The sequence below is a fragment of the Oryctolagus cuniculus genome, chromosome 3, assembly GCF_051225735.1.
Source record: "Oryctolagus cuniculus isolate XC-2025 breed Fujian yellow rabbit chromosome 3, ASM5122573v1, whole genome shotgun sequence".
NCBI lineage: Eukaryota > Metazoa > Chordata > Mammalia > Lagomorpha > Leporidae > Oryctolagus > Oryctolagus cuniculus.
The window spans coordinates 105009166-105034399 of record NC_142869.1 but is presented as its reverse complement, the minus strand read 5'-3'; the positions used below and the strand labels follow the sequence as shown (position 1 = coordinate 105034399).

The 25234-nt window shown below is 40.4% G+C and overlaps 1 protein-coding gene and 1 long non-coding RNA gene across 5 annotated transcripts in view; one reads left to right on the top strand and one right to left on the bottom strand.

The window, feature by feature from the left end:
* Positions 1-1909, bottom strand: part of LOC149127449 (uncharacterized) — a 124043-nt gene extending 122134 nt beyond the window's left edge. For all 3 annotated transcript variants that reach the window (XR_016231577.1, XR_016231576.1, XR_016231578.1), the window contains exon 1: positions 1488-1909. This is a non-coding gene — a long non-coding RNA (uncharacterized LOC149127449). The remainder of the gene's footprint in view (positions 1-1487) is intronic.
* Positions 1-20032, top strand: part of HNMT (histamine N-methyltransferase) — a 321400-nt gene extending 301368 nt beyond the window's left edge. For both annotated transcript variants that reach the window (XM_089329246.1, XM_089329247.1), the window contains 4 exons: positions 2849-2956; positions 4312-4442; positions 7206-7299; positions 19233-20032. In XM_089329246.1, the coding sequence (XP_089185372.1) occupies positions 2849-2956; positions 4312-4442; positions 7206-7299; positions 19233-19588 (689 nt within the window). In that variant the 3' untranslated portion in view covers positions 19589-20032. The remainder of the gene's footprint in view (positions 1-2848; positions 2957-4311; positions 4443-7205; positions 7300-19232) is intronic.
* The last annotated feature ends 5202 nt before the right edge of the window (positions 20033-25234 follow it).

The following is a 25234-nucleotide window of genomic DNA, read 5'->3' as shown; positions in this document are numbered from 1 at the left end:
TATAGATGTAAGAAGAGACCTCTGTCTTTTAGGGCAAGCTGGTATCTATTTCTCATTGTACCGCAGCATTTTGTTTAATATGAGATGGATGGAGGGTGGGAACAAGGGGGAAAAGGGGGAGAAGTGAGGATAGGGAGAGAGGAAAAGGAGAGAGAAGAAGAAAGACGGAGAGGGAGAGGGAGGGAGGGGGAGATTGGGAGAGGGAAAGAGGGAGAAATGGACTGACAGAGAGATCTCATATCCACCTGTTCATTACCCAAATGCCCCTAACAGCTAGAGATGCACCAGGCTAAAGCCAGAGCTGAAGACTCAATCTGGTTCTTCCAAATTGGTGTAGGGGACCCAAAAACTTGAGATATCACCTGCTGTCTGTAGTAGCAAGAAGCTGAGGTCAGAAGTAGAACCAGGATTTGAACCTGGCACTACAATATGGGATGCAGGCATCCAAGTAAAGGCTTACCTACCAGGACAAATAGCTGCTCCTGACAACTTGTATTATTTTGTCTATTGACTTAGCTATATTTTTCCTTCAAAAATAGTTATTTTGGAGAAGACTATTTTAGGAACTTTCAGTATTTGGTTTCTTTCTATCAGCATTCAAAAAACCACTTTATTATTTAGACATGTGTGCCATGTAAGTATTTCCTGATAATCAAAATGCATCCTTTTATCCAGCTAGGAGTAATATTATTATGTTTGTCATCAAGATTAACTGAGATGTTGCAGCAAAGTGCGCATCATAGTTTTTGGCAAATGATAGATGGCCAATAAATGGAATCTATAGATAGCAGGAAAGGAACAAAAAGTTTGCTATGAAAAGGGCTTGCTTGGGAGACAATTGCCACATAACCTCCTTTACTCCCTCCCCCATTTTTACCTTCTTCTCATTCTGACTCCTCCCCAACCATCTACACCACTTACATACATTACTATTACCAGTACTTAGGGCACCCATTATGCTCTGACTGTCCTGTCTTTGCCTAGCATCTTCTGTTCTTGTTTTGTCTTCATTATCTCCTTTTCAAACTTCCCATATTACGACCTATGTTTTTACCATCTGCCATGTCTAACCTTCTAACTGTCCTGTTAATGCCAATTATGCCAAAACATTAAAGACTAACATAATTTCAATATGCTAATCTTGCCAGGAGGATTTCCATTTTAATGAAGGTCAGCATCATAACCTAATCGAATAAAATTTCAAAGCTTAAATTGGAGACATCAACAATAGGGCAAGAAAAGACATTTTAAGAGAGAAACTCAAGGAAATCAATGAAAATAGTAACAGCTAACTTTTATTCAGTGCCAAGTCTATTCTGGTATCACCTCATTAACCTTAGCCTAACTCATAAGTTAGGTACTATTATTATTTTGTTGTTGCTGTTGAGTAAATAAAACTTGGAGAGGTAAAGCAAATTGCCCAGGGTCACACTCATTTAGTACATAGATAAGAAGAAAAGTTCGGAACTCAAATTCTTTTGACTTACCACTACCATTTGCAGGCTGGATTTCCAGTCAGGCAGGGATTTATGTGCTCCTCTTATCATCATTTGCTAGAGCTTAGTGCAGTGCTTGGTACATGGTAAATAGCTGATTAATATTTGATGAGTGAGTTAATGAATAAATATCTATTCTTCCTGCAATCTCCTCTCCATTTACCTGAGATCACCTCTTTCTTGGAGGCTCTACTATGCCCAATATTCTAAGAATTCTGAACTAGGAGTCCCATATGTATTAATCTACTTACTGACTTTGTGCCTCTGTGTTCTGTACCCTCTTCCTGTAGTCCCTCATTTCACAATCTCTGGGCCCACTCTTGCTTCCCTGAGAGAGACAGAGGGCAAGAATGATCTTCTTCCATGAAGCTCTCCATCACTCTGGACTCTTCTACCTCTCCCTCAATGTTCCCTACCCTTCCCCACTCACAATCCAATGTAGTCAGGGTGGTTTACACGTCTGTCTCCTCCACTACAGAGTGGTGTTTTTGAGGACAAATGTCTGACAAATTGTTGAATCCTTCATTTGCACCTGACACACTTTTGTGTAGATTTTTAAATCTGACATTTAAAAAAAAAAAACCTTCTGCCCTATCCTAGTTTATTAGTTCGAATGTACAATTTTAAAAACCTTTTAATATATATAATATTTTGCCTTCCTATTGATAAATATTAAAGTTATGATTAACGGCGTTTTTCTGACTTAGTAGAACAAAATAATTACCTGCTATAGTCAATAGCATCTTTAACTTAGTGAAATACAGTGTTAGATATTAAATAATGTTCATATAAGGGGCAATTATCCAAGCAGCTAAGATGCCAGTTAAGTGGAGCCTGGGTTCAATTCCCAGCTCCAGATCCCAATTCTAGCTTCCTGCTAATGCAGACCCTAGGAGGCAGTGTGGATAGTTCAAGCGGTTGAGTCCCGGTCACCTATGTGGGAGACCTCTATTGAATTCCTGGCTCCTGAATTTGGCTTGGCCCAGCCCTGAACATTGTGGGCATTTAGAAAGTAAGCCAATGGTTGAGAGCTCGCTCTCTCTCATTCTCTCTCTCTTCTCTCACCTCTTCCCTGCTCTCTGTCTCTTTATCTCTCCATCTCTTAAATAAATGAATATGCTTAAAAATTATATGAATGAATGAATAGCATTTATATTTCTCCTCAAATCCTATTATTATTATTTACAACCCATCTTTTCTGCATCATAGGCATTGTGGCCGGGCAAGTTGAGAATTATTTTTTATTCATAATTAACTTTCCTGTTATAAATAGTAGATAGTAAATCAATTCCATTTGTTCTTAATTGCTTCTTTCTGAGACAATGTGATTTATTCATATATTCATCTTCTAGGTGAAATTGATCTTCAAATTCTCTCCAAAGTCCAGGTTCAATTCCCAGGAGTTCATATCAACAATGAAGTAGTTGAACCAAGTGCTGAACAAATCACCAAGTACAAAGGTACCTATAACCTAAGTTGTTAATTGACAAAGCCTATCCCAAAGGGTTATCATCTTAAATTTTTATCATGAATGATTAATATGATTACTGTGATATGCTCTTTGTAAGTTTTTTTTGGAAAAGGAATGCATTAACTCTTGGCAGATACGACTAAATACTTCAGAATGTGAACAGTAAATTACTGGACTCTTTTATTGATTCCCCATCTATTCCCCTGTCATTATCAACTATTATTTTTAATGTTTATTCTTAGGAACAAAGTTATTTATTCCTGCATTCAGAAATATTTAAACAGAATCCCTGACCTTGAACAGTTAATGTTTAATGGGTCATAGCAGGAATCAGGAAATTTTTTTTCTGAGAAGGGGCAAATAGCAAACATTTTAGACCTGGGAGCTACACAGTCTCTGTCCCAACTAGTTAATTATGGCACAAAAACAGCCATAGATAAATGTGAACTGAATGTGGGTGTATCCCAATAAAAATTTAAGGGCTGGAGCCTCAGCTCAATAGGCTAATCCTCCACCTGCGGCACTGGCACCCCAGGTTCTAGTCCTGGTCGGGGCGCTGGATTCTGTCGCAGTTGCTTCTCTTCCAGTCCAGCTCTCTGCTGTGGCCAGGGAGACCGGGAGAAGCACCTGGCTCCTGGCTTCAGATCAGCGCAGTGCGCCAGCCACAGCGCGCCGGCTGCAGCGGCCGTTGTGGGGTGAACCAATGGAAAAAGGAAGACCTTTCTCTCTGTCTCTCTCTCTCACTGTCCACTCTGCCTGTCAAAAAAAAAAAAAAAAAAAAAAAAAAAAAAAAACCAAAAAAACCACTTTACTTAAAAACACTCAAATTTGAATTTTATATAATTTAAATATTATGAAATATTCTTTTAATTTGTTTTCAATCATGTCATTATGTAATGACATGACTCATGAATGACAAAGACATGAAGTCAGGAAGTAGAAGAATGCATGCTTTTTGCTAGTGGTTCAATACCAAAATAGGTGATAAGCCAGACAGATCTTGTGGGTCATGATTTGCCTACTCCTGGATTTACAACCGTATCACTTGGTTCACATCCTATTTTCACTGATAAAATTTACCAGTTGATTCTCTGTTAATATGAAGACAATATAACCTATGTGTGACCAGTGTTCTCATATTTATTATTGATTCTTCCTTTCACCTCAGTTTCTTTTAATACTAAAAAAGAATGAATTCTTTAGTTTCCCCATGCTACAAAAAAAGTAAAAAAATCTTTATATCTGTTATGTATATAACATTGATTACATTAAAATTCTAAATGGAAATGGGTTCCACATTTGCAATTAAAATTGATGGTGTGCCACCTCCTCTCTGTATTTTAGAGCTTGTAGCCAAGACATCAAACCTCGAGAACATAAAGTTTGCTTGGCATAAGGAGACCTCATCTGAATATCAAAATAGAGTGATGGAGAAAAAAGTGCTTCAAAAATGGGACTTCATTCATATGATTCAGGTAAAAAATATTTATTATAATATATCCTCAGAAAGTAGATTTTTCAAAACATGTATGGAGTGAATAATATTTTAATTTCAAAAGAAAAAACTCCATATTTCTAATTTTGCAAGTGAGCACTATCTGTTGAAATAGAGAAGTTGATAATATTAATAATCTCTTAAACATTCAAAAAGCCAGTTTTCTCTGTTCCATAATCACCTTTTTTTAGAATGTTGGCTGAATTAGTTTTTTGAGAATGGAGAGTTCACAAACAGACTTGAGGACAATAGAGTAGTAACATATCCTATCCAGTTCTCCAGTGTCTCTAATGACCTGGAGAGACAGTTGTCCCAGAGTTTTTCTGAATCTTCTCACTTTTGCCTTGTGAAGATGGCCTGGACAGGGTGACCGTGGTAGAAGAGTCAGGTTAGAGGATTCTTCAGGTCAATGAGGCTTTACTGATGTCATCCACTTATTAAGTAGGAATTCATTTCCTTGGTCCAGTATCACTACAGACTAGGTAGTAGTAGATGAATATCTAGTAGTGAATATGGGGGTAAAGTTCCATAGATCAGAGATATTTCTGGATAGCATACGTGATGTGTTGGCTTTGGGAATTAGCTATCATCGGAGATGTATCTATTTTAGATACACCACTTGATTAACAACAAAACACTTTTTCTTTCTGTAGTCCACAACCATGGTGACCCCATAGGAATAAACTTAAAAGAAATCAAACAAAGAAATGACTCCAAGTTGACGGATCTACATAATCTTACATCTCTCCTCCTCTATCTGGCAAACATCTTTTGCCTATGGAAGAGTAGTTGGCATTGTCCAGTAAACCTAGGAAGTTTCCTTGTTAGGTTTCCTTTCCTGTTCCTCACTTAACTATTTTATGACTTTCATTTCTCCTTACTCTTCCTGCAACCTTTCCCAAACTTTAATTCTCAACAAATGACCTCACTTTAAACAGTATAGAGAAAATACAAATATAATATGGAAATCCATCTTTCACTATGTAAACTTGCAAACATATACCTATTCATCTTCCATTTTATTATAAAAGCCTCCTCTGATCAAAAGCCAATTACCTATACATTTATGCCCTGGATCCCGTTTCCTTCTTTGAAAATGGTGTGGCTTTAGGCCGGCGCCTCAGCTCAATAGGCTAATCCTCTGCCTGAGGCGCCAGCACACCTGGTTCTAGTCCCAGTTGGGGTGCTGGGTTCTAGTCCTGCTTGCTCCTCTTCCAGGCCAGCTCTCTGCTGTGGTCCAGGAGTGCAGTGGAGGATTGCCCAAGTCCTTGGGCCCTGCACGCACATAGGAGACCAGGAGGAAGCACCTGGCTCCTGGCTTCAGATCAGCATGGTGTGCCGGCCGCAGCACACCAGCCACAGCAGCCATTGAGGGGTGAACCAAAGGAAAAGGAAGACCTTTCTCCCTGTCTCTCTCTCTCACTGTCCACTCTGCCCATCAAAAAAAAAAAAAAATGGTATGGCTTCAATGAACGACTTTTATGTCTCTTGAAACCTCCGTGGAAATTCATTCTTACAGCAGTTCTGCTTCCTTCTATTTCCTTTTCTATTGCTCTCTCTCCTCCCACTCCATTGTCTCCTCCGTATTTTTCTGTGCTGTGTCTATGTCTTGTCACTTCTCCATATAGTCCTAGAAATATGGTCTCATCAAAGTTCTTCAATTTAATATTCACTATCAACCTGGAGAATCTCAGTGTTTCTTAGATAAAAATTCAAGGCCATCTGCCATGGCCCACTTCCTCATATTTTGCCAGGTTGGGTCATAGATTGCTAGACATCTAATGAATTGGCTGTATTTGGATACCTATCTATTGTCCCTGTGGTAGATAATGTGAACTGACACACTAAAAATGGCCCTTGAGGCAATATGGGCCATGTACTAGTCCATTTTATTTTATCATGTGGTATAGACATTGCATAACTCATTCCTCCTCTATGCAGTGAATTCTATGAGAATGTTACATGGAATGTTGAATCCTTTTCTAAGAGAGAGATGAACATGAGATATAAGAAGTGTCTGTGTATGTATTGGGTAAGGGGGCAGGGAGGGCAGGATTCAGATGAGGCAAGACATCACAGAAAGTGCTCCACTCTCAAAGTATAACTCCAAGCCCTGTGATATGAGTGCAAAGGTATACACTTCACTAGGGACTGGTCTAGAAATGCTAAAATGAATGGGCTGATTTTAACATTCTGACCAAACAAGTAACCTCTTGCTTCCTCCAGCCCAATTTCCAAGAGAATATGTCAATGTCAGAGTCTGTCACATTTCCTGTAATTTAAAAACAGCATCTGTGAACATATGGAGAAGCTCGTGCAGAGGGCTTAATTTTAAGCAATGTTTCATGAAATAGGGTCTGTTTTTATGGTGCTGGCACCATTTTCTCCCAGAAGAACTAAAATTCACAAAATATAGAATAGGCAGAGGATGAATACCCCCATGTGAAATGGAGACTAAACATCTCCAGCTATAAAATAATGTATTACGGAAGACAGGAGAGTAAATTTAAAACTATTTGACTCTAGTTGAGTGAATACTATAGGCTTTCCCTTTCCCCAAATATTTTGTCACATCATTGTTCTATCTTTCCTTATAAAATATAAATCTGAAGTTTAGATTTCGTAAATGTTTTGTTGGATAAAAATCCACTCAACTTGAAAATCATATTTTATAGTAACTAGTCCAAGAAACAAAGAATTCAACATTGAAAACTAACTCATTTCTCTTTTTCCTCCTTTCAAGATGCTGTATTATGTAAAAGACATCTCAGCTACCCTGAAATTCTTCCATGGTCTCTTAGCTACAAATGCAAAGATGCTCATTATTCTTGTGTCAGGTAAGTTATTTTCATTCAGCCTGAATTTTAAAACAGCAGTAATGCATGTATGCATAGTTTCATATTTTTGAAGAAAGCAAGTATTTTTTTTTGCTGTGAAATTTTCCCTGGTCTCTGATCATAGCCAATAAATTTCATAGTATTAGGTGTTGTTCATAAAGAGTTTTCAATTTAGTGGGTGTAGTGGAATTTAACATTTACTTCTTTCTCTTGGAAAGATGTTTTTATCTTCTACATATCAATTGATTTTTATAACTCAGAGGAAACTCAATTGAAAAGAACTCTTAAATGAGGCTTCTTAAAATAACGTATTTATATTTACCTATTTACATCACTTGAGTATCTCTTTTCCCTCTTAATAAATAAGGTTTAAATATTTGAGATGCCATCATAATTCATTACTTAACATTTCTAGAATCATCAACAAAATGTTTCATTTCAACTTTTCTCAAATATCTACCAAAAATGATTCACTTGTTTTCCTTTGTGTTGGTGTTTTAATTTCCAAAGAAGGCATTTGATCATGCTATGTTGCTTCCAGAAATATAGTAAGCACCAACAAAGAACATAAAGATGCATTTTTAAAAAATGAAACATTAGTGTTATTGACATCATTTGTTCATGACTCCTTTCATTCAGTAGGCCTTATGGTTTGTCTGCCCATGGTTAGAGAGTCTCTATATTCTTAGGCTTATAGCAGGTCTCACTCACAAAAAAACATATTACAAAACGCATTTGTTCATAAATATTAGGAAAATTTTTAAAGATGGTGAAGTAATTGCTTGTAGTCCCAGGTTGGAATTTAGGTGGGAGTTTGGCAATAGAGAGCTCCTGTGCACAATCCCCTCCTCAAGGGAACATAGTGATACGCAGTTTTTGTTGCTAGTTATTTAAAAGTACTCATTTATGTAAGGAAGGTCTGGTTTCTCATTTAGAACAATTTAGGGAAATTGGATCTTTCTTACTAACCTCTCTAGATGAGGACATTTGGCTGAAGTGCTTTATACAACATTTAGGAACACAAAACTAAACTCAGTTATGAGCATTGTGGGGGGAGTCTATTGTTGATAAACTGAATCAATAATAAAAAAGTAATACACAGGAAAATAGTAATTCATCCAAAAGTCATATATGTTTGATTTTAGAAAATATTTTATATAAATAGTAGTTCTATCATCCAATTTGTATTTGGTTTATTCTAAAATAATTTCAGAAAGTTAAACATTTGGGTGCTAGAAAGCAGTGTTCTTTAAGTGTGTCTACCAATAAGATAAAGCCAGCCTGAAGTTTAGCAAGTATATGATTTGTCTTATTATAAGCATCTAAGAATTGACTAAGTACCCTTATAGATTTCAGTATTCTGCAAGTTCTATCATGAACGAGTTGACATGATCCATGAAATTATTGGCATCAAGAAATATGAACTAAAATAGACGCAGTGAAGTGTATGGTAACACAAGGCAAGAATGCTGAGGTTCTCCTAGTTGTGTGAACTTGGTCTCTGAAACCTTAGCTTATTCAAGAGTATTTCCTGGATTCTGATGCCTACATTATATGTCTCCATAAATCTGTATTATGTAAATATATATTCTTAGAGGAAAACCAAAAGAAAAGGAGTAAAGACTCAAATCATTTAGCTTTCTTTTTTTTTAACTTTTATTTAATAAATATAAATTTCCAAAGTACAGCATTTGGATTACAGTGGGTTTTTCCCCCCTATAACTTCCCTCTCACCCACAACCCTCCCATCTCCCACTCCCTCTCCCATTCCATTCACATCAAGATTCATTTTCAATTATCTTTTATACAGAAGATCAATTTAGTATATGTTAAGTAAAGATTTCAACAGTTTGCTCATTTAGCTTTCTTTAAGAAGTATTTTTAGTCAAAAATTATTCAATCTATGTAATTTGATGTTAGAAATTACATTTTATTCACTTAACTAATATTCAATTCACAATCTACAATATGGCTTATAGCATAGGAGACAGATGTCCAAAAGAGAAAAACAATGTTACATTTCCTAGACATAAAAATGTAAAAATAATATTTGTTATTATGATTAAAGAGTCTCTGACAAATTCCTTCCTTTACCAAATTCACTTAAACTTAGAAGGGGTTTACACAAACAAGAAAGAAATATCAGATCTATTTCTTCTTAAAAGAGCTGCTTGGGGCCGGCCATGTGGCATAGCAGGCTAAGCTGATACCAGCATCCCGTACGGGCACTGATTCATGTCCCGGCTCCTCCAGCTCCCATCCAGCTCCCTGATAATATACCTGGGAAAATCAGTAGAGGACGGCCCAACTGCTTGGGGCCCTGCCTGGGTCCACATGGAAGACTCAGATGAAGCTCCTGACTTCCGCTTGGCCCAGTCCTGGCAGTTGTGGCTATTTGGGGAGTGAACCAGCAGATGGAAGGTTCAACTCCCCTCCCCCAATCTCTCTGTAACTCTGCCTTTCAAATAAATATATAAATAAATTCTTTTAAAAAAATGAACCATTTATCAAATGGAGTCAATGTGGACAGATGTTAGGCCCAGCAGTTAAGATGCTTCTTGGGATGCCTGTATCCCATATTGGACTGCCTGGTTTTGAATCCAGGTCCATTTCTGACTCTAGCTTCCTGATAATGTGAAGTAGGGAGGCAGCCGATGATGGCTCAAGTACTTGGGTCCCTGACACCGCCCAGCCTGGCCTTAGCTGTTGTAAGTGTTTGTCTATCTCAGTTGCTCATCCTTTTAAATAAAATGAATATAAAGAAACTTTTTTCAAAGGAGAAAATAGATTTACATGTATTAATTTTGAATATTCCACTTCTGTCTTTCCTAAGGATAAAAGTGTCTTAGTTTCTTAACCTGTACTCATCAGAAGCACTAACCACATGAATTAATTAAATATAAGTTTAAGTTTCTATTTACTTTGCAGTTAAAGAAATTATTCTACCTGAAAAGAGAAAAAGAATAGCCAAATATGTTGATTGCTGTCATCAGTTTAGTGCAACAGTCTTCTCCAGTCTTACGGGCTCACACTTCATTTTAACAACCCATAGTAAATGACTAGAGCTCTCATCCCAACTAATGTAGGGAGTCCACGCTACTCCCCATCCCTTCTTTACTCAGCAGGATTCCTGGAGGTCATGCCCTGCAAACACCTGTGTATTCTAGACTCTGTGTAGATTCCAAATTTCCATTCACAATTGAACTTTTGATACTCTTTCTCCAAATCTTTCATGAATCATAGTGCCCCCTTCCTCATCCCGGCTGCTTTACCCTATGCTCTGCCTCCTTCTTTCTGAAGTAGCACTGGTTGATTCTGGGAGATGCGGAGACTCACAGGAAGGAAGAAGAGTAGAGAACAGAAACTGACCTAAAGTCCCACAGCCACTCTTTCTGGCCTTCCTCTTGCTGTTTCTGGGCCTGCCTCCTGTGGGCCTACTTTCATAACTTCTCTTGACTTCCCTCGTATTTTCTTAGCTCAGGGCTAAAACCTCAGCTCTTCAGTTCCTTATTCCAGCCTTGTGATTTGTTTTATGAACAGTTTAATTCTGTCTACTTGACCTTGATCACCTGGATAAACCTGGGTACCCACAAACCTGTGGTAACAATGTGTTTCCTATGCTCCAGTCTTGAGTTTCCAAGGCTATGGAAGCCTCTGGAGCATAGGGAGACTACTGATGTCATAGACAGGAGTGTCAATTGGTAAAGTCAACAACAGGAGTCACTGTGCACTTACTCCTCATGTAGGATCTCTGTCCTTAATGTGCTGTACATTGAGACTTAATGCTATAATGAGTATTCAAACAGTATATTTCACTTTGTGTTTCTATGGGGGTGCAAACTGTTGAAATCTTTACTTAATGTATACTAAACTGATCTTCTGTAAAAAAAAAAAAAAAAAAAGAAGAAATTATCAATTCCCAACTTGACTCTCACTGGGATTAAACATGACAATAGGTCTGATCTGATTTTATCATCATTTAAAAAAATCATCTATTATTTTTCACTTTATGTTTCTGTGTGGGAGCAAACTGTTGAAATCCATACTTAATGTATACTAAGCTGATCTTCTGTATATTAAGATAATCGAAAATGAATCTTGATGTGAATGGAAGGGAAGAGGGAGTGGGAAAGGGGAGGGTAGTGGGTGGGAGGGACGGTATGGGGGGGGGAAGCCATTGTAATCCATAAATCGTACTTTGGAAATTTATATTCATTAAATAAAAGTTAAAAACAAACAAACAAACAAACAAACAAAAAAAAGATGTGTTTCCTGGAATTAAATCCTGTTGCCCTCAGTGGATGGGAGCGACTGTGCTTTCCTCTTTTAAAAATAGCAATAGTTGCTTTTGGTATTAATTCGCCCGCTAAAAACATATGGGTCAACTTTTAGAAAAAATAGATGAAACTTAGTTTCCAATACCAGAAACAAATTTCAATCACAAGAAATTTCCAATCAGATTTTTTTCTATCAGTGTCTATTTTTTCTAATCAGTGTCAATTTAGGGATGATCTACATTGTTAGAAATCATTTTTGTCATCTGATGATGCAGCATCAAATCCTTAACTGATAGACTAATGTGTGGAAAGAAAACGACTGAAAATCCTCCCCAGGTCACCTCAGGTACCAATTCTACACATCTTCTCAGCCATGTGTAAGAACTATTGGCCTAACCTGCCTTCTCAAAATTCACCATCCACTTACCAGATTAAAACTTTTGTTATTTGAATATTCCCCTCAAACTTGGACCACCTACACTGAAATACTTCACGAGGCTTTTTTAAAATCAAAATTCTTGCTGTCACTGTCTAAATGGAATTCATTCCACAATTTCCTAAAAGTGAAGATGCTTATGACTATATTATCTTTGCTTCAGGGTAATATTGCTATCTATAACTGTTCTGCAATGCAGTCTAAGAACTTATCACAGGAAGATTTAGAACAACCTAGAACTGTTAATAAATTAAATTTCTAAGAGCATTCCTCTAGCAAATACCTCATCCGGGTAATGTGTCTAGATGGCCAAGATCAACACGATGTTCTAAGGTAGCAGTGGGAAACCTTTCTTCTGCCAAGGTCCATTTGGATAATTATAACATTATTCACAGGCCATACAAAATTACCAACTTTAAAATTAGCCTGCTATAGATTTATTGAATGCTGATTCCCACCTATGGTTGCCTTAGCAGGGCGAGAAAAAACAGCCAAACATTCCCCACACCAGCAAGGGTTATCTTAAATACGACATGTAGCTCTGGTTCTTGCCTTCTTGTCTCAGAGACCGATCTATTATCAAATTCATAAGCTATATCTTTGAATAGGTATTTCTGTTAATTGAGTGCTGTATGAACACTCATGTGTGGAATTTAATAGGTTGTACAATAATAAACAATGGAGTCTGTTCCTCAGTTTAATTTTGCAGAGGATCTAGTTTCCCTCAGGCACCATGCGTGTTAAGCCATATACAAAGCTCAGCTGTACTGTTGGTTCTATGCTTGCTGCATGGGGTAGTGATGTGTAGATTGGGCACATTCTGCTTATTGAGCACCTACCATCAGTCAGTAGTAGACTCTGAAGGCTGCAAAGATGATTATTACCTTCTCTCTGCCTTTGAAAGGCTCCTGCCCTAATGGAGGATCCAGACACGGAGATACTCTCGGCATTGTTCCAAGTCTCCTATCAAAAGCATACAGGGAAGTTCAGCACGGTTCCTTGAGAGGAAGGTCTCTCTCATTTCTATTCCCATCTTTGTAAAGGCTTTGACACACAGATGATACATGACAAATGTCCCTACAGTGACTGTTTACTATTTCTGCATTATAATACTAGAACTGCAATGAACTCTGAATATCTATCAAAAAAGGGAATTCCTTTTTTTTTTTTTTTTAGAAAAGTGCATGTGGGTATGCACATGCACACATACACACTCACATACACTCATTGCACACAAAAATAGCCAGACAAGGGCAACAATGAATAAAGAAAACAAGAGTAATTAGGGAAAGAAAGAGAAACTGAAATTGGAATTAAATGCACTACCTGGTGCCCTATTATACATGTTGCTTGAGAGAAGAACCTTTCCTCTGAGCTCTGAAGTATCCATATCAGAGTTAGCTCAGCACAGTAAACATCGATTTAGTGATAACTAGCGGAAATTTCTTATTGTGAAGCTGAAAAAGACTTGATTTGAGTATGAAGAAGAAAGAGAAATAAGAACGAAAGAGTTAGATATTTTTAAAAATGAGGAGTATCCCACACTAAAACACTAAAATGTCAGCAGCATACTCGTGGCAAATGTTGCAGTTGAGTATTGGTTGGGAGACATGGTCATGGAAAAGCAACCTATCTGATAAAGGGAAATGAGCCAGAGGAGGTGCCTGAAGTGTTTCTCTCTGTCCTCTCTTTGTCCAGCTAAGGAAGTAGGCAAATGATGGTGCATTATTTTTAATACAGTGGGAAAAAGAATCTGGTTTCTATCATGCTGAAAATGAAAGTAACACCATATGTTGTGCCCACTGAGAGTCATTATGATAATGCATTGGTCAGACAGTGTATAATTGCTCAGCTCAGAAATGGCACCAATTCATAGTCCTGATGCTATCAAATTTTCTGCAATTAGTGATTGGTTCCTTTTCCTCTGCCAGGTTAACAGAAATAATCATGGTGACAACAGAGCCTGTCTTCAAACATTGACATGCTTTATAGTCTTGTTAAGTCTTGTTTGCAGGCAAATTATTTGAGACGACAATCCACTGTCTTTCGAATGAAAGATTTTTAAGTACATACTCACGACCCTCATTTTTTCATTTGACTGAGGTTTAATTTTTTCTGCTTTATTCCAGTTCTACCTTCCCCTAGAGCATATCTTGAAGTTATTGCTCCCTCTTCTGAAATATTAGTAGAACATCAGTTATCTAGGCTGTATTTTATTTACCATTTCCTATCAGCAGTAATATCTTGTGTTGAGGTAAATCTGGGAATTTGAGCCTGATCCAACATGAAGCCAGAGGTCTGTAAACACTGTATAATTACTGTATAATACATGACTTGGTGGATATTGTACTGTTTGTGTACTCTTCATAGAGTCAATTACTTTCATTAGATAAGGGAGATTTGGGGACCAAAAGAGCTTAATGTTGAAATCTTCCTGGAAACACATAGAAGATATAGGTTCTCTCTTATATTTCTTTGACCAAATCCATCTTCATTTCCTAATATTTCAGCACTGTTTACTATGTGACAGCCTGGTTCTAAATACTTTACTTTATTAACTCAGTCTTTGCAACAAATCTAGGAATAGAGTACACAAGATGATTCCAAATAGTTTGTGGAAAAATTGAATTATAAAACAAGTTTAGAAGCAGACATATTTATTACCAGCCAATCCCTGCAAAAAAGAACCTGGGTTTGATTCCTCTGGATTCTAACTCTAGCTTCCTGCCAATGCAAATCATGAGAGGCAGCAATGATGGAGATAGATTTCTGCCTCCTATGTGGGAGACTTGGGTTGGCTCCTGGCTTCAGCCCTGGGCATAGTGGGCATTTGGTGGATAAACCAGTGGGTAGCTTGCTCTCTTGCTCTGTCTCTCCCCCTTTCTCTATCTCTCTTTCCTGTCTCACTATTTCTCAAGTATAACAATCAATCAATATTTTAAAAAGAGCAGCTTATTTTGGTACAAATGTTTGAAAATCCATGCATAGTTTTTTCATAAGACAGATTTTCCTTGAAATTTCTGAAGATCTCTTGCATTGTCATGCCTGTTTTATAGAAGATAAAACTGAGTTATAGGTTCATAAACCTAGCAAGAGGGAAAGCTAGGTTTTATACTCAAGTGGTTGGACTTTTAATTACTACACAACACTCTGCGGGCAATGAAAAGGTATTAGAAGGTCCATGCATACAAGTTCAACTGTTACTAGTACAAATTTATGAACAGGAGGTTTGCTTTTTGAAGTTCATATTTACAACTAATAACAATGCACTAGAAAACAACTTTTTTTATTTTATGAGCATGTGTTATTCTCCTGTCATGTACTTACCAATGTGCAATTATTCATATCCATTATCTCAGTGATTACTTTCAGCTGCATTCGAGGTAAGCAGAGTAACCCTCATTTTACAAATGAGGAAATAGTTTCTGAAAGACCAAATAACAGGTCTCATCTCATTCATGAAGTGTCAGAAGAACAGTTCAGTGCATTTCTCTCTGCTTCTCACATGACATAACTCTTAATGTCTACCTAGGCTGACTTTTCAAAATTACAACAGACAATGCCAAAATGTCTTCTGAAACTTGGGATGAAATTTATAGAAATACATCTAGTTATTGGCATCTCATGGTATACATGCATACAAGCTATCCTTTTGCTTTAACTCTGTCATTATTTATATACTGTCCTCTTTCCGTTTCAGTTTTTATTCTTAGAGCCTCCCCTCTGAACTTCACACTAACAGAATTACCTTCCTCAAATCAGCACATGGATATCCAATAGGTATCTCAAATTTACATTTCTAAAACCAGGTACCTGAGGATACACTTAAAATTGCTCCTTCTTTGATCTTCCCATCTCTTTTTTTTTTTTTTTTTTTTTTTTTTTTTTTTTTTTTTTGACAGGCAGAGTGGACAGTGAGAGAGAGAGACAGAGAGAGAAAGGTCTTCCTTTGCCGCTGGTTCACCCTCCAATGGCCGCCGCTGCAGCCGGCGCACCGCGCTGATCCTGGCAGGAGCCAGGAGCCAGGTGCTTTTTCCTGGTCTCCCATGGGGTGCAGGGCCCAAGCACCTGGGCCATCCTCCACTGCACTCCCTGGCCATAGCAGAGAGCTGGCCTGGAAGAGGGGCAACCGGGACAGAATCCGGCGCCCCAACCGGGACTAGAACCCGGTGTGCCGGCGCCGCAAGGTGGAGGATTAGCCTATTGAGCCACGGCGCCGGCTTGATCTTCCCATCTCTAATAGTGGCAATTCTACCTACAAGCCAAGATTCCTGGGCTCATCACTGACTCTTCTTTGTTCACACTCTGTATCCAAATTGTTGGCAAACCCCAGGGGAGCTTTTAACAGCCAACTGCCATTCTTCCCCTCCCAGATTACTGGTATAAATTACCATTGTTTGTCGCCAGATTATTGCTGTAGACTTCTAGGTGTCCTCTCTGCCACTGTCCTTTGGTCCCTAGTCTTTTCACATCTCTGTGTACAGAATGACCTTATTAATATGTGAATGAAGTCACTCTCATTTTGACCTGTCCAATACAGAAGCTACATTTGACTATTGAAATTGATTTAAGCCTGCTCTGCGGCTCACTAGGCTAATCCTCCGCCTTGCGGCGCCAGCACACGGGGGTTCTAGTCCCAGTCGGGGCGCCGGATTCTGTCCCGGTTGCCCCTCTTCCAGGCCAGCTCTCTGCTATGGCCCAGGAGTGCAGTGGAGGATGGCCGAAGTGCTTGGGTCCTGCACCCCATGGGAGACCAGGATAAGTACCTGGCTCCTGCCATCGGATCAGCGTGGTGCGCTGGCCGCAGCGCGCTGGCCCCGGCGGCCATTGGAGGGTGAACCAACGGCAAAGGAAGACCTTTCTCTCTGTCTCTCTTTCACTGTCCACTCTGCCTGTCAAAAAAAAAATGATTTAAATGAAATGAAACAAAACTTAAAATTATGTTCCCCACTCTCACGAGCCACATTCCAAGTGCTCCATAGCCACAGTAGTGAGTTGGTACTATGTTGGAAATACAGGTATAGAACACACCAGTCCAGAAAGTTCTATTAGATAATATTTTAATAGTTTGCCATCTGGCCCCATGTAATCTGGCATTTAATCTATTCCCTTTACCCCATCCAACCTTATGTCTGTCCACGCCCCCTCCCTTTACCTCTGTCCATTCCCCTCCTGTCCACTCAATTCCAATCTCACTGGATTTCTGGTTAGATTTTTAAATATTACAAACATGGTGCCAGGTCCCTTGAGGCTGCTCTTCTTTCTACCTGGAGTAATCTTTCCTGTGCTATCCACAGGGCTTGCTATCAGGCCTCTAGTCAAACACTGCGTGATTACAGCCCTTTAGTGACCACCCTAGATAAACATCAGTCTTTCCAACTCTTTGATGCTCTGTTTTTTTTAAGATTCATTTTTACTTATTCGAAAGGCAGAGTTAGAGAGAATAAGAGAGAGAGAGAGAGATTGATTGATCTTCCATCTGATGGTTTACTCCCCACATGGCTGCAATGGCCAGGGCTGTGCCAATCCAAAGCCAAGAGCTCAGGAATTCGGCTGGTGCCATGGCTCACTTGGCTAATCCTCCACCTGCAGCGCCAGCACCCCGAGGTTCTAGTCCTGGTTGGGGCACCAGTTCTATCCCAGTTGCTCCTCTTCCCCAGCTCTCTGCTGTGGCCTGGGAAGGCAGTGGAGAATGGCCCAAGTGCTTGGGTCCTACACCCGCATGGGAGACCAGGAGGACGCACCCGGCTCCTGGCTTCAGATCGGTGCAGTGCGCCAGCCGTAGTGGCCATTTGGGGGGTGAACCAACGGAAAAAGGAAGACCTTTCTCTCTGTCTCTCTCTGTGTCTAACTCTGCGTGTCCAAAAAAAAAAAAAAAAAAAAAAAAAGAGCTCAGGAATTTGCCTGTGTTTACCATGTGGGTGCAGGGGCCAAACACTTGGGCCATCTTCTGCTGCTTTTCCAGGCCATTAGCAGAGAGCTGGATCAGAAGTGGCACAACCACCTTTCTCTGAAGGGAGGAAGGAACCTCCACTGTGATACGGCCTTGACTAAACAAGTTCAGAGTCGGTGAACTCAAGGAGCTTCCGTAGCCTAGACAGCTCATAGCAAGAGTCTCGGGTGATTGCTGACGTCATAAATAAGAGTGCCAATTGTTAAATCAACAACGGGAGTCACTGGGTACTTGCTCCCCACATAGGATCTCTGTCCTTAATGTGTTCTACTATGAAACTTAAAAACAACACTACTAGTCGAATAATACCCTATATCCTATACCTTGTGCGGTTGTGTGAGTGCAGCCTGTTGAAATCCTTGCTTAGTATATACTAAGTTGATCTTCAGTATATGAAGGTAATTGAAAATGAAACTCAATGAAGGGCAGGATGGGAGAGGGAGTGGGAGAGGGGAGGGCCACGGGAGGGAGGGAGGTTGGGGGGGAGCCATTTTGTAAATTCACATTTATTAAATTAAAAAAAAAAACTATATAACAAACAAAAAAAAGAAAAAGAAAAAAAAGAACTTAATACTTTACCCTTTTAGTATTTTTTATGTTCTACTTTAAACTATTGGTTGAACTCTGTAATTAATACACAATTACTCTTAGGTGTTTAATTAATGCTATAACTAGTACTCAAATAGTATTTTACACTTTGTGTTTCTGTGTAGGTGTAAACTGTTGAAATCTTTACTTAGTATATGCTAAATTGACCTTCTGTATATAAAGATAATTGAAAATTAATCTTGATGTGAATGGGTGAATGGAAGGGGAGAGGGAGTGGGAGATGGGAGTGTTGTGGGTGGGAGGGAAGTTATAGGGGGGGAGCTATTGTAATCCATAAGCTGTACTTTGGAAATTTATGTTCATTAAATAAAATAAAATATAAAAAAATTATAAAAAAAAAAGAAGTGGTGCAACCAGCTCTTGAACTGGTGCCCATAAAGGATACTGGTATCTCAGACGATGGCTTAACCCCCTAAGCCACAAGGCTGGCTCCTTCTTTGACCCACTTATCCCTTTCTCTGATAATTTTTGCACTTAGCTCATATCACTGTCTAGTGTCCGACATAGTTACTTATATGATGTTCTCCCTGCCCCTTGCCACTGTACGCCTTAAATGAGGCGCAAAAAAGGAAAGGATATTATTTGTTCATGGTTTTATCTTAGCATTTACTGCCTGGCAGAAAGACAATGAAAGCATGAACTTTGTTTTACTCTTCAGGAACCAGTGGCTGGGACAAGCTGTGGAGAAAGTATGGATCCCGTTTACCCCAAAATGACCTTTGCCAGTATATCACGTCCTCTGACCTCACTGAGATGCTGGATGGCCTAGGGATTAAGTACGAGTGTTACGATCTTCTGTCCACCATGGATATATCTGACTGCTTCCTTGATGGGAATGAAAATGGAGACCTGCTTTTGGATTTTTTGACAGAAACCTGCAACTTTACCACAACAGCACCACCTGATCTCAAGGCAGAACTTATGAAAGATCTACAAGAGCCCGAGTTTAGTATTAGGAAAGAGGGGAAGATTCTATTTAATAATAATCTGAGTTTCATAGTGATTGAGGCATAGCTATCAATGAACAGGGTAGATTCAAAATTATATTTTGAACAATGTTAATCAATCATTTATTTCCATATTAAAATTACTAAATAGGTTTCATCGAAGAGACAGAGCATTGTCTCATATATAACATTTAGAAAATTCCAAGATATTCCTAGTCTTCCATGCAGATTCATGTGAGATACTGCTGGATTTAGCATGTTGTCCCTCTATATAGATACCATATGTAGGCTAACGTGGGACAACTGAGTTTCACTGGTGCATTGTCACTAAAATTCTTTCATTTTGCTGATTGTATTGGAGTTTATGAGAATACTAATGAAATATATGTTATAGATTCTTTGAATACATGTGAAGTATATATGTTTATTGGTACATTGCATACTAAGAAAGTATTTTAATTGATATTTTCCTTGTTGTGAATAAATGCAAGAGTAAAAGTCTGTGTGGAAATTGGATTTCAAATATGTTTATTGTGGCACAAAATCTTTGAATTCTGTACATGGTTTTTCATAACACACATTTACATGAGCTTTTTGAAGGCTGCTTTGACCCCTTTTATTTGTCTTCCATTATGCTTTCTGTCTTAATTTTTTTAAGATTTATTTTTATTTATTTGAAAGAGTTACAGAGAAAGAAGTAGAGCCAAAGAGAGAGAGATGTCTTCCATCTGCTGGTTTACTCTCCAGATGGCTGCAACAGCCAAAGCTGAGCTGATCCGAAGCCAGGAATCAGGAGCTTCTTCCGGGTCTCCCACATGGGTGCAGGAGCTGAAGGACTTGGCCCATCTTCTACTGCTTTCCCAGGCCACAGCAGAGAGCTGGATCAGAAGAGAGCAGCTGGGACTAGAACTGGCACCCATCTGGGATGCTGGCACTGCAGGCGGAGGCTTTACCAGATACATCACAGCGCTGGCTCCTTCTGTCTTATTTTTTATTCATTATTGAAGGTACTTTTAGAATATTATGAAAGTAACTCTTTTTCATGTATTATTACTTCTAAGTTTTTCCTCTTGTAATTTTATCTACTATTTAAAAGAGCTTTTTTTTTAACATACTGAAGTTTTCTATCTTATTTAATACAATATAGCATTCCCTTTATTTCTGAATTTTTGATATATATTTTTTGACAGGCAGAGTGGACAGTGAAAGAGACAGAGAGAAAGGTCTTCCTTTGCCGTTGGTTCATCCTCCAATGGCCGCCATGGCCGGCACGCTGTGGCTGGCGCACCGCACTGATCTGATGACAGGAGCCAGGTACTTATCCTGGTCTCCCATGGGGTGCAGGGCCCAAGCACTTGGGCCATCCTCCACTGCACTCCCTGGCCACAGCAGAGAGCTGGCCTGGAAGAGTGGCAACTGGGACAGAATCTGGCGCCCCGACCGGGACTAGAACCCGGTGTGCCGGCGCCTCAAGGTGGAGGATTAGCCTATTGAGCCGCGGCACCAGCCAATTTCTGATATATTTTAAAAAGAGTTCTAAAAGCAATTTTCATTAAGAAAATAATATTTTGTCATAAGAAATGATTTCACTTTTTAGAAAAATGAAGTGTTTAATGTTTGAAATTTTTATAAACACAAAGAATTGGATTGAAAGCTATTTCTACTTTCCTCAGTAATAGACAACCATAGAAGCAAAAATTACTGATCGAAAGATTCCACTAGCTTGAAATGCACCTAAACTGTTTACTACACTTCTAGAAAATCTTAAATACATTTTGTTAGTAAAATGGTACCATCTTTTCTGTGGCGCCATCTATGCTACAGACACCATCTTAGGCTCTGGCTCCCATGGCTATTTTGCACAGTAAGCTTTGGTCCTAAGCCCCATGGCCCAACCACAGTTGTCAGCTCTACTCCACCTTAATAGGATTCATTGCTCCTACTTCCCTTTATAATAGGACCTGGTTCCAGCACATGTGCACGCTCTCTCTCTTTCTCTCTCTCCTGATGCCTCTCTCTCTTACTTTCCTGCCCTCTTCCCACCCTCCCCCAGCCCATTGGGCTTCCACCACCCAACTATAAACCTTTCTCTTAACTCTGGTGTTTGGTGTGTTTTGTGGTGGCCTTACATGGGTGCTGTGACTCAGATCCAAGCTCTCTCATCAACCCTGCCCTCCCTTCAGGGATCTGAGCTGCTTTGGGGTCCTGGATTTCTGCCAGTCACAAAACACATTCCCAGAACTCCTTCTACACCACTGAACACTCTGTGATCTCCATACACACATCAGCCTTTAAAATCTTGAGGTAATTCGTGGAATAGGAATTCTCTCACGGCAACCTCTACTACCACTCTACTCCATCCCGAAGTCCTGGTACCAGGCACCACAACTCCTACAGCCTCATGCCTCTACAGACTCTGTGTCCAGGCAACAGTGGTTGTGGGTGACAACTCAACCCCTGTTTCCCTTCTATAGGCTAAGCCCTGGGCTCCAGTAGGTGTGTAGGTGACGACCTCTGCCATCTGTTCCCATATCCTCCTGTCGAGACAGCCATGATCTCAGGGATGCCTGATATCCACCAATCCAACTCTACGGGTCACCGTGGGAGCTCCTTCTTCCCACATTCCCTCTGATCCTCCTCTTGATTGTCTCCTACCTCAGCAATTCATTCCAAATGGCTGCTTAATGACACGTTTAACCCCAACATTATCGGGCTCTCTACCACTCCTGTGACTGTTGGGAAAAGTGGAAGATTTCCTATGTCTAAGCCTTCTAACTGCTCTAGCTCTCTGGCTCAAACTCTTTTAACTTCCAAAGCTCTCGCTAAAAAGCCAAAACCCTTTCTTCTACCTTCGATCCTGCCACCAAAGCCACCATCACTGCCTCCATGGCCTCCTTCAATCCAGCCAGCTGATGAACCCCTCCATCAATCCAAACCACAGGCACCAGCTCAACCACTTCCTGGGGCCCCAGTGGCTCAGGCCCCAGTGCCATTATCTCCCACTTGACAACCGCAGAGCCCACCAACTGCTCCAGCCGTGATATCTCGTCAGCACTTCCCTCTCCTACCCAGGGATTCCGGGAAGTGGCATTGGCTTCTACTGCAGCTCTCACTGCACCTCCCCCTCCCTTATCTCAAATCCCCTGTTCATCCTTTTCTCAAAGCCATTCCCTGCCCATGTCTACTCCCTCCAAACCCTTTTCCTTGCCACAAACCCAATCTACATCTTGACCTCCATCCTCTCCAGCTACACCAAACGGATATTCCATCCCTACCCAGTCCCTCCCCTCCTTTCTCCTAAGCCCAGTCCCTGAGTCAATTGCTCCAGAACAGCTTTAGACTCCCATAGTCAAGGGCTGGGCACCCTCTTTGCAGGTGCTAGCCTTAGCAACAGTCCTCACAAGAGGCAAAGAAACTCACCTTTGGCTCACTGCTCACCATTCTTTCCTCACACCAACTATCAGAACTCCTAACTTACAAGGGCCTCCAGTCTCTCCCACCATCTCACATTCTGGCTCTTCAGGTGGCACTAATTGAGGACCCATCTCTCACTTTTAAACCTTGTCCTCCCTTAACCAGCTATGCCCCCACCCCCATCTCCGGATCACTCAGCTCCTGTCTACTCCTGCATTGAGACTATCGAACACTTACTACCTCATCCTTCAAATATCCAGGAAGGTCTCCTTATTAACCCCACTCTAGTCTGATTCACAGATGGTAGCTCTGTCTTTCATGAGAGAATCAAAAGGGCAGGATATGCTGTAGTATCAACCACCAATGTTGTTGAGACAGGACCACTCCCTTCCAATACTACTAATCAACCAGCTGAGCTCTATGCTCTAACATGTGCCTTTTATGCTGGCAAAAAACAAATCTATGACTGTTTCTTCTAACTCAAAATATGCCTTCCACATTCCCTATCCAACTCAGTGATTTGAGAGAGAGAGACAGAGAAAGGTCTTCCTTAGCCGTTGGTTCACCCTCCAATGGCCACCATGGCCAGCGTGCTGAGGCCAGCGCACCACACTGATCCAAAGGCAGGAGCCAGGTGCTTCCTCCTGGCCTCCCATGGGGTGCAGGGCCCAAGGACTTGGGCCATCCTCCACTGTACTCCTGGGCCACAGCAGAGAGCTGGCCTGGAAGAGGGGCAACCGGGACAGAATCCGGCGCCCTGACCGGGAGTAGAACCCGGTGTGCCGGCGCCGCTAGGTGGAGGATTAGTCTATTGAGCCGTGGCACCAGCCAAGAAAGGGGTCTTCTTAATACTAAAGGGACATCCATCTCCAACGCTACTTTCATAACTGCTCTCCTAGAGGCAGCCCGTCTTCCAACACAAATCAGACTTGTTCACTGAAAGGCTCATCATATTGATAATTCTGCCATCACTGCCAGTAATAACAGGGCAGATCAGACAGCTCATCAGGTGGCATTGTCCTCTACTCCACCCGCTATACTAGCAAAGCACCCTCAAGACCAACTGTCTCAACAGCCCTCCACTCAGTCTATCTTATTCTATCTCCACCATTTGTTTCATCCCAATGTCTCTTCTCTACTATCGTAGATTAGTAGATTGTCAAACAATCTCTTCCCCTCTCACCAGAAGATACCAAATATCTTCAACAACTCACCTTTCTTGTTCTGTATGTCAAAGAACAGACCCTAACACTAACCTCCATCCTCCACTCTTGCCTCCCATCAAGCCAGAGGACACCTGCCAACCTCTGACTGGCAGGTTGACTTCACCCATATGCCCAGAGTGCAACCTTTTCAATATCTCTTGCTATTTATAGATACCTTCCCAACTATTAACAAATGGGAGCTAACAGTTTTCAACATCCTTCAGGAAATTATCCCCTGTTTTGGGGTCCCTGGCTCTCTCCAGTCCCACATCCCAAGTAACTCAGCTACTTACCAAGGTGCTTAAGATTCCCTGGCATTTCCATATTCCTTACCACCCTCAATCCTCAGGAAAAGTAGAATGGGCAAATTGTATGCTAAAAAATGCTCTGACTAAACTCTCCCTTGAGCTCCACTTGGACTGGACTAACTACTCCCAATGGCTCTACTCCATATGAGGGTCTTTCCTAAAAACCTCTCAATATTGCACCTTTTGAACTGATGTATAGACATCCCTTTATTCCTCCAACTATAAACTCTCAATATCCACTCCTGCCATCCCATCTACTCATTCCTCTCAGACATCTAGGAACAGAGTCATGGAAATATACAGACACCTACTGCCCAGCTCAAGGTCCAACTACCTCACATAGCTCCCCTCCCATCACAGTGGGAGATAAGGACTTCCTGTCCTCTTCACACTCCTCCTTGCCCTCTACTCCCACTAAAATACAGGCTAAATGGACCAGACATTACCGGGTTACTCTCACTACTCCTATAGCAGTGAAGTTACAGGGAATCTCCCATTGGATCCACCTCGCCCATCTTAAGCTTTCCCATCTCCCTCGTCATACAGGGCCATTCAAAGCCAAGTTCACCCAGACTCATATTCCATTACCAATGGTACCCGAAAACTCAGACCCTTCTGCACTTAATGAACCCACCTCAGAGAAGCAGTAACCACCCAGCCACTCACCATTTCCAATACTGAATGAGTACTGATCCCCTCTTATACTGCTACCAACTTTTCCTATAACTCCTGTGGGAAGAGTATCAGATACACTCCTTACCCATCTACTCCTCTGGGCTTCTTTCA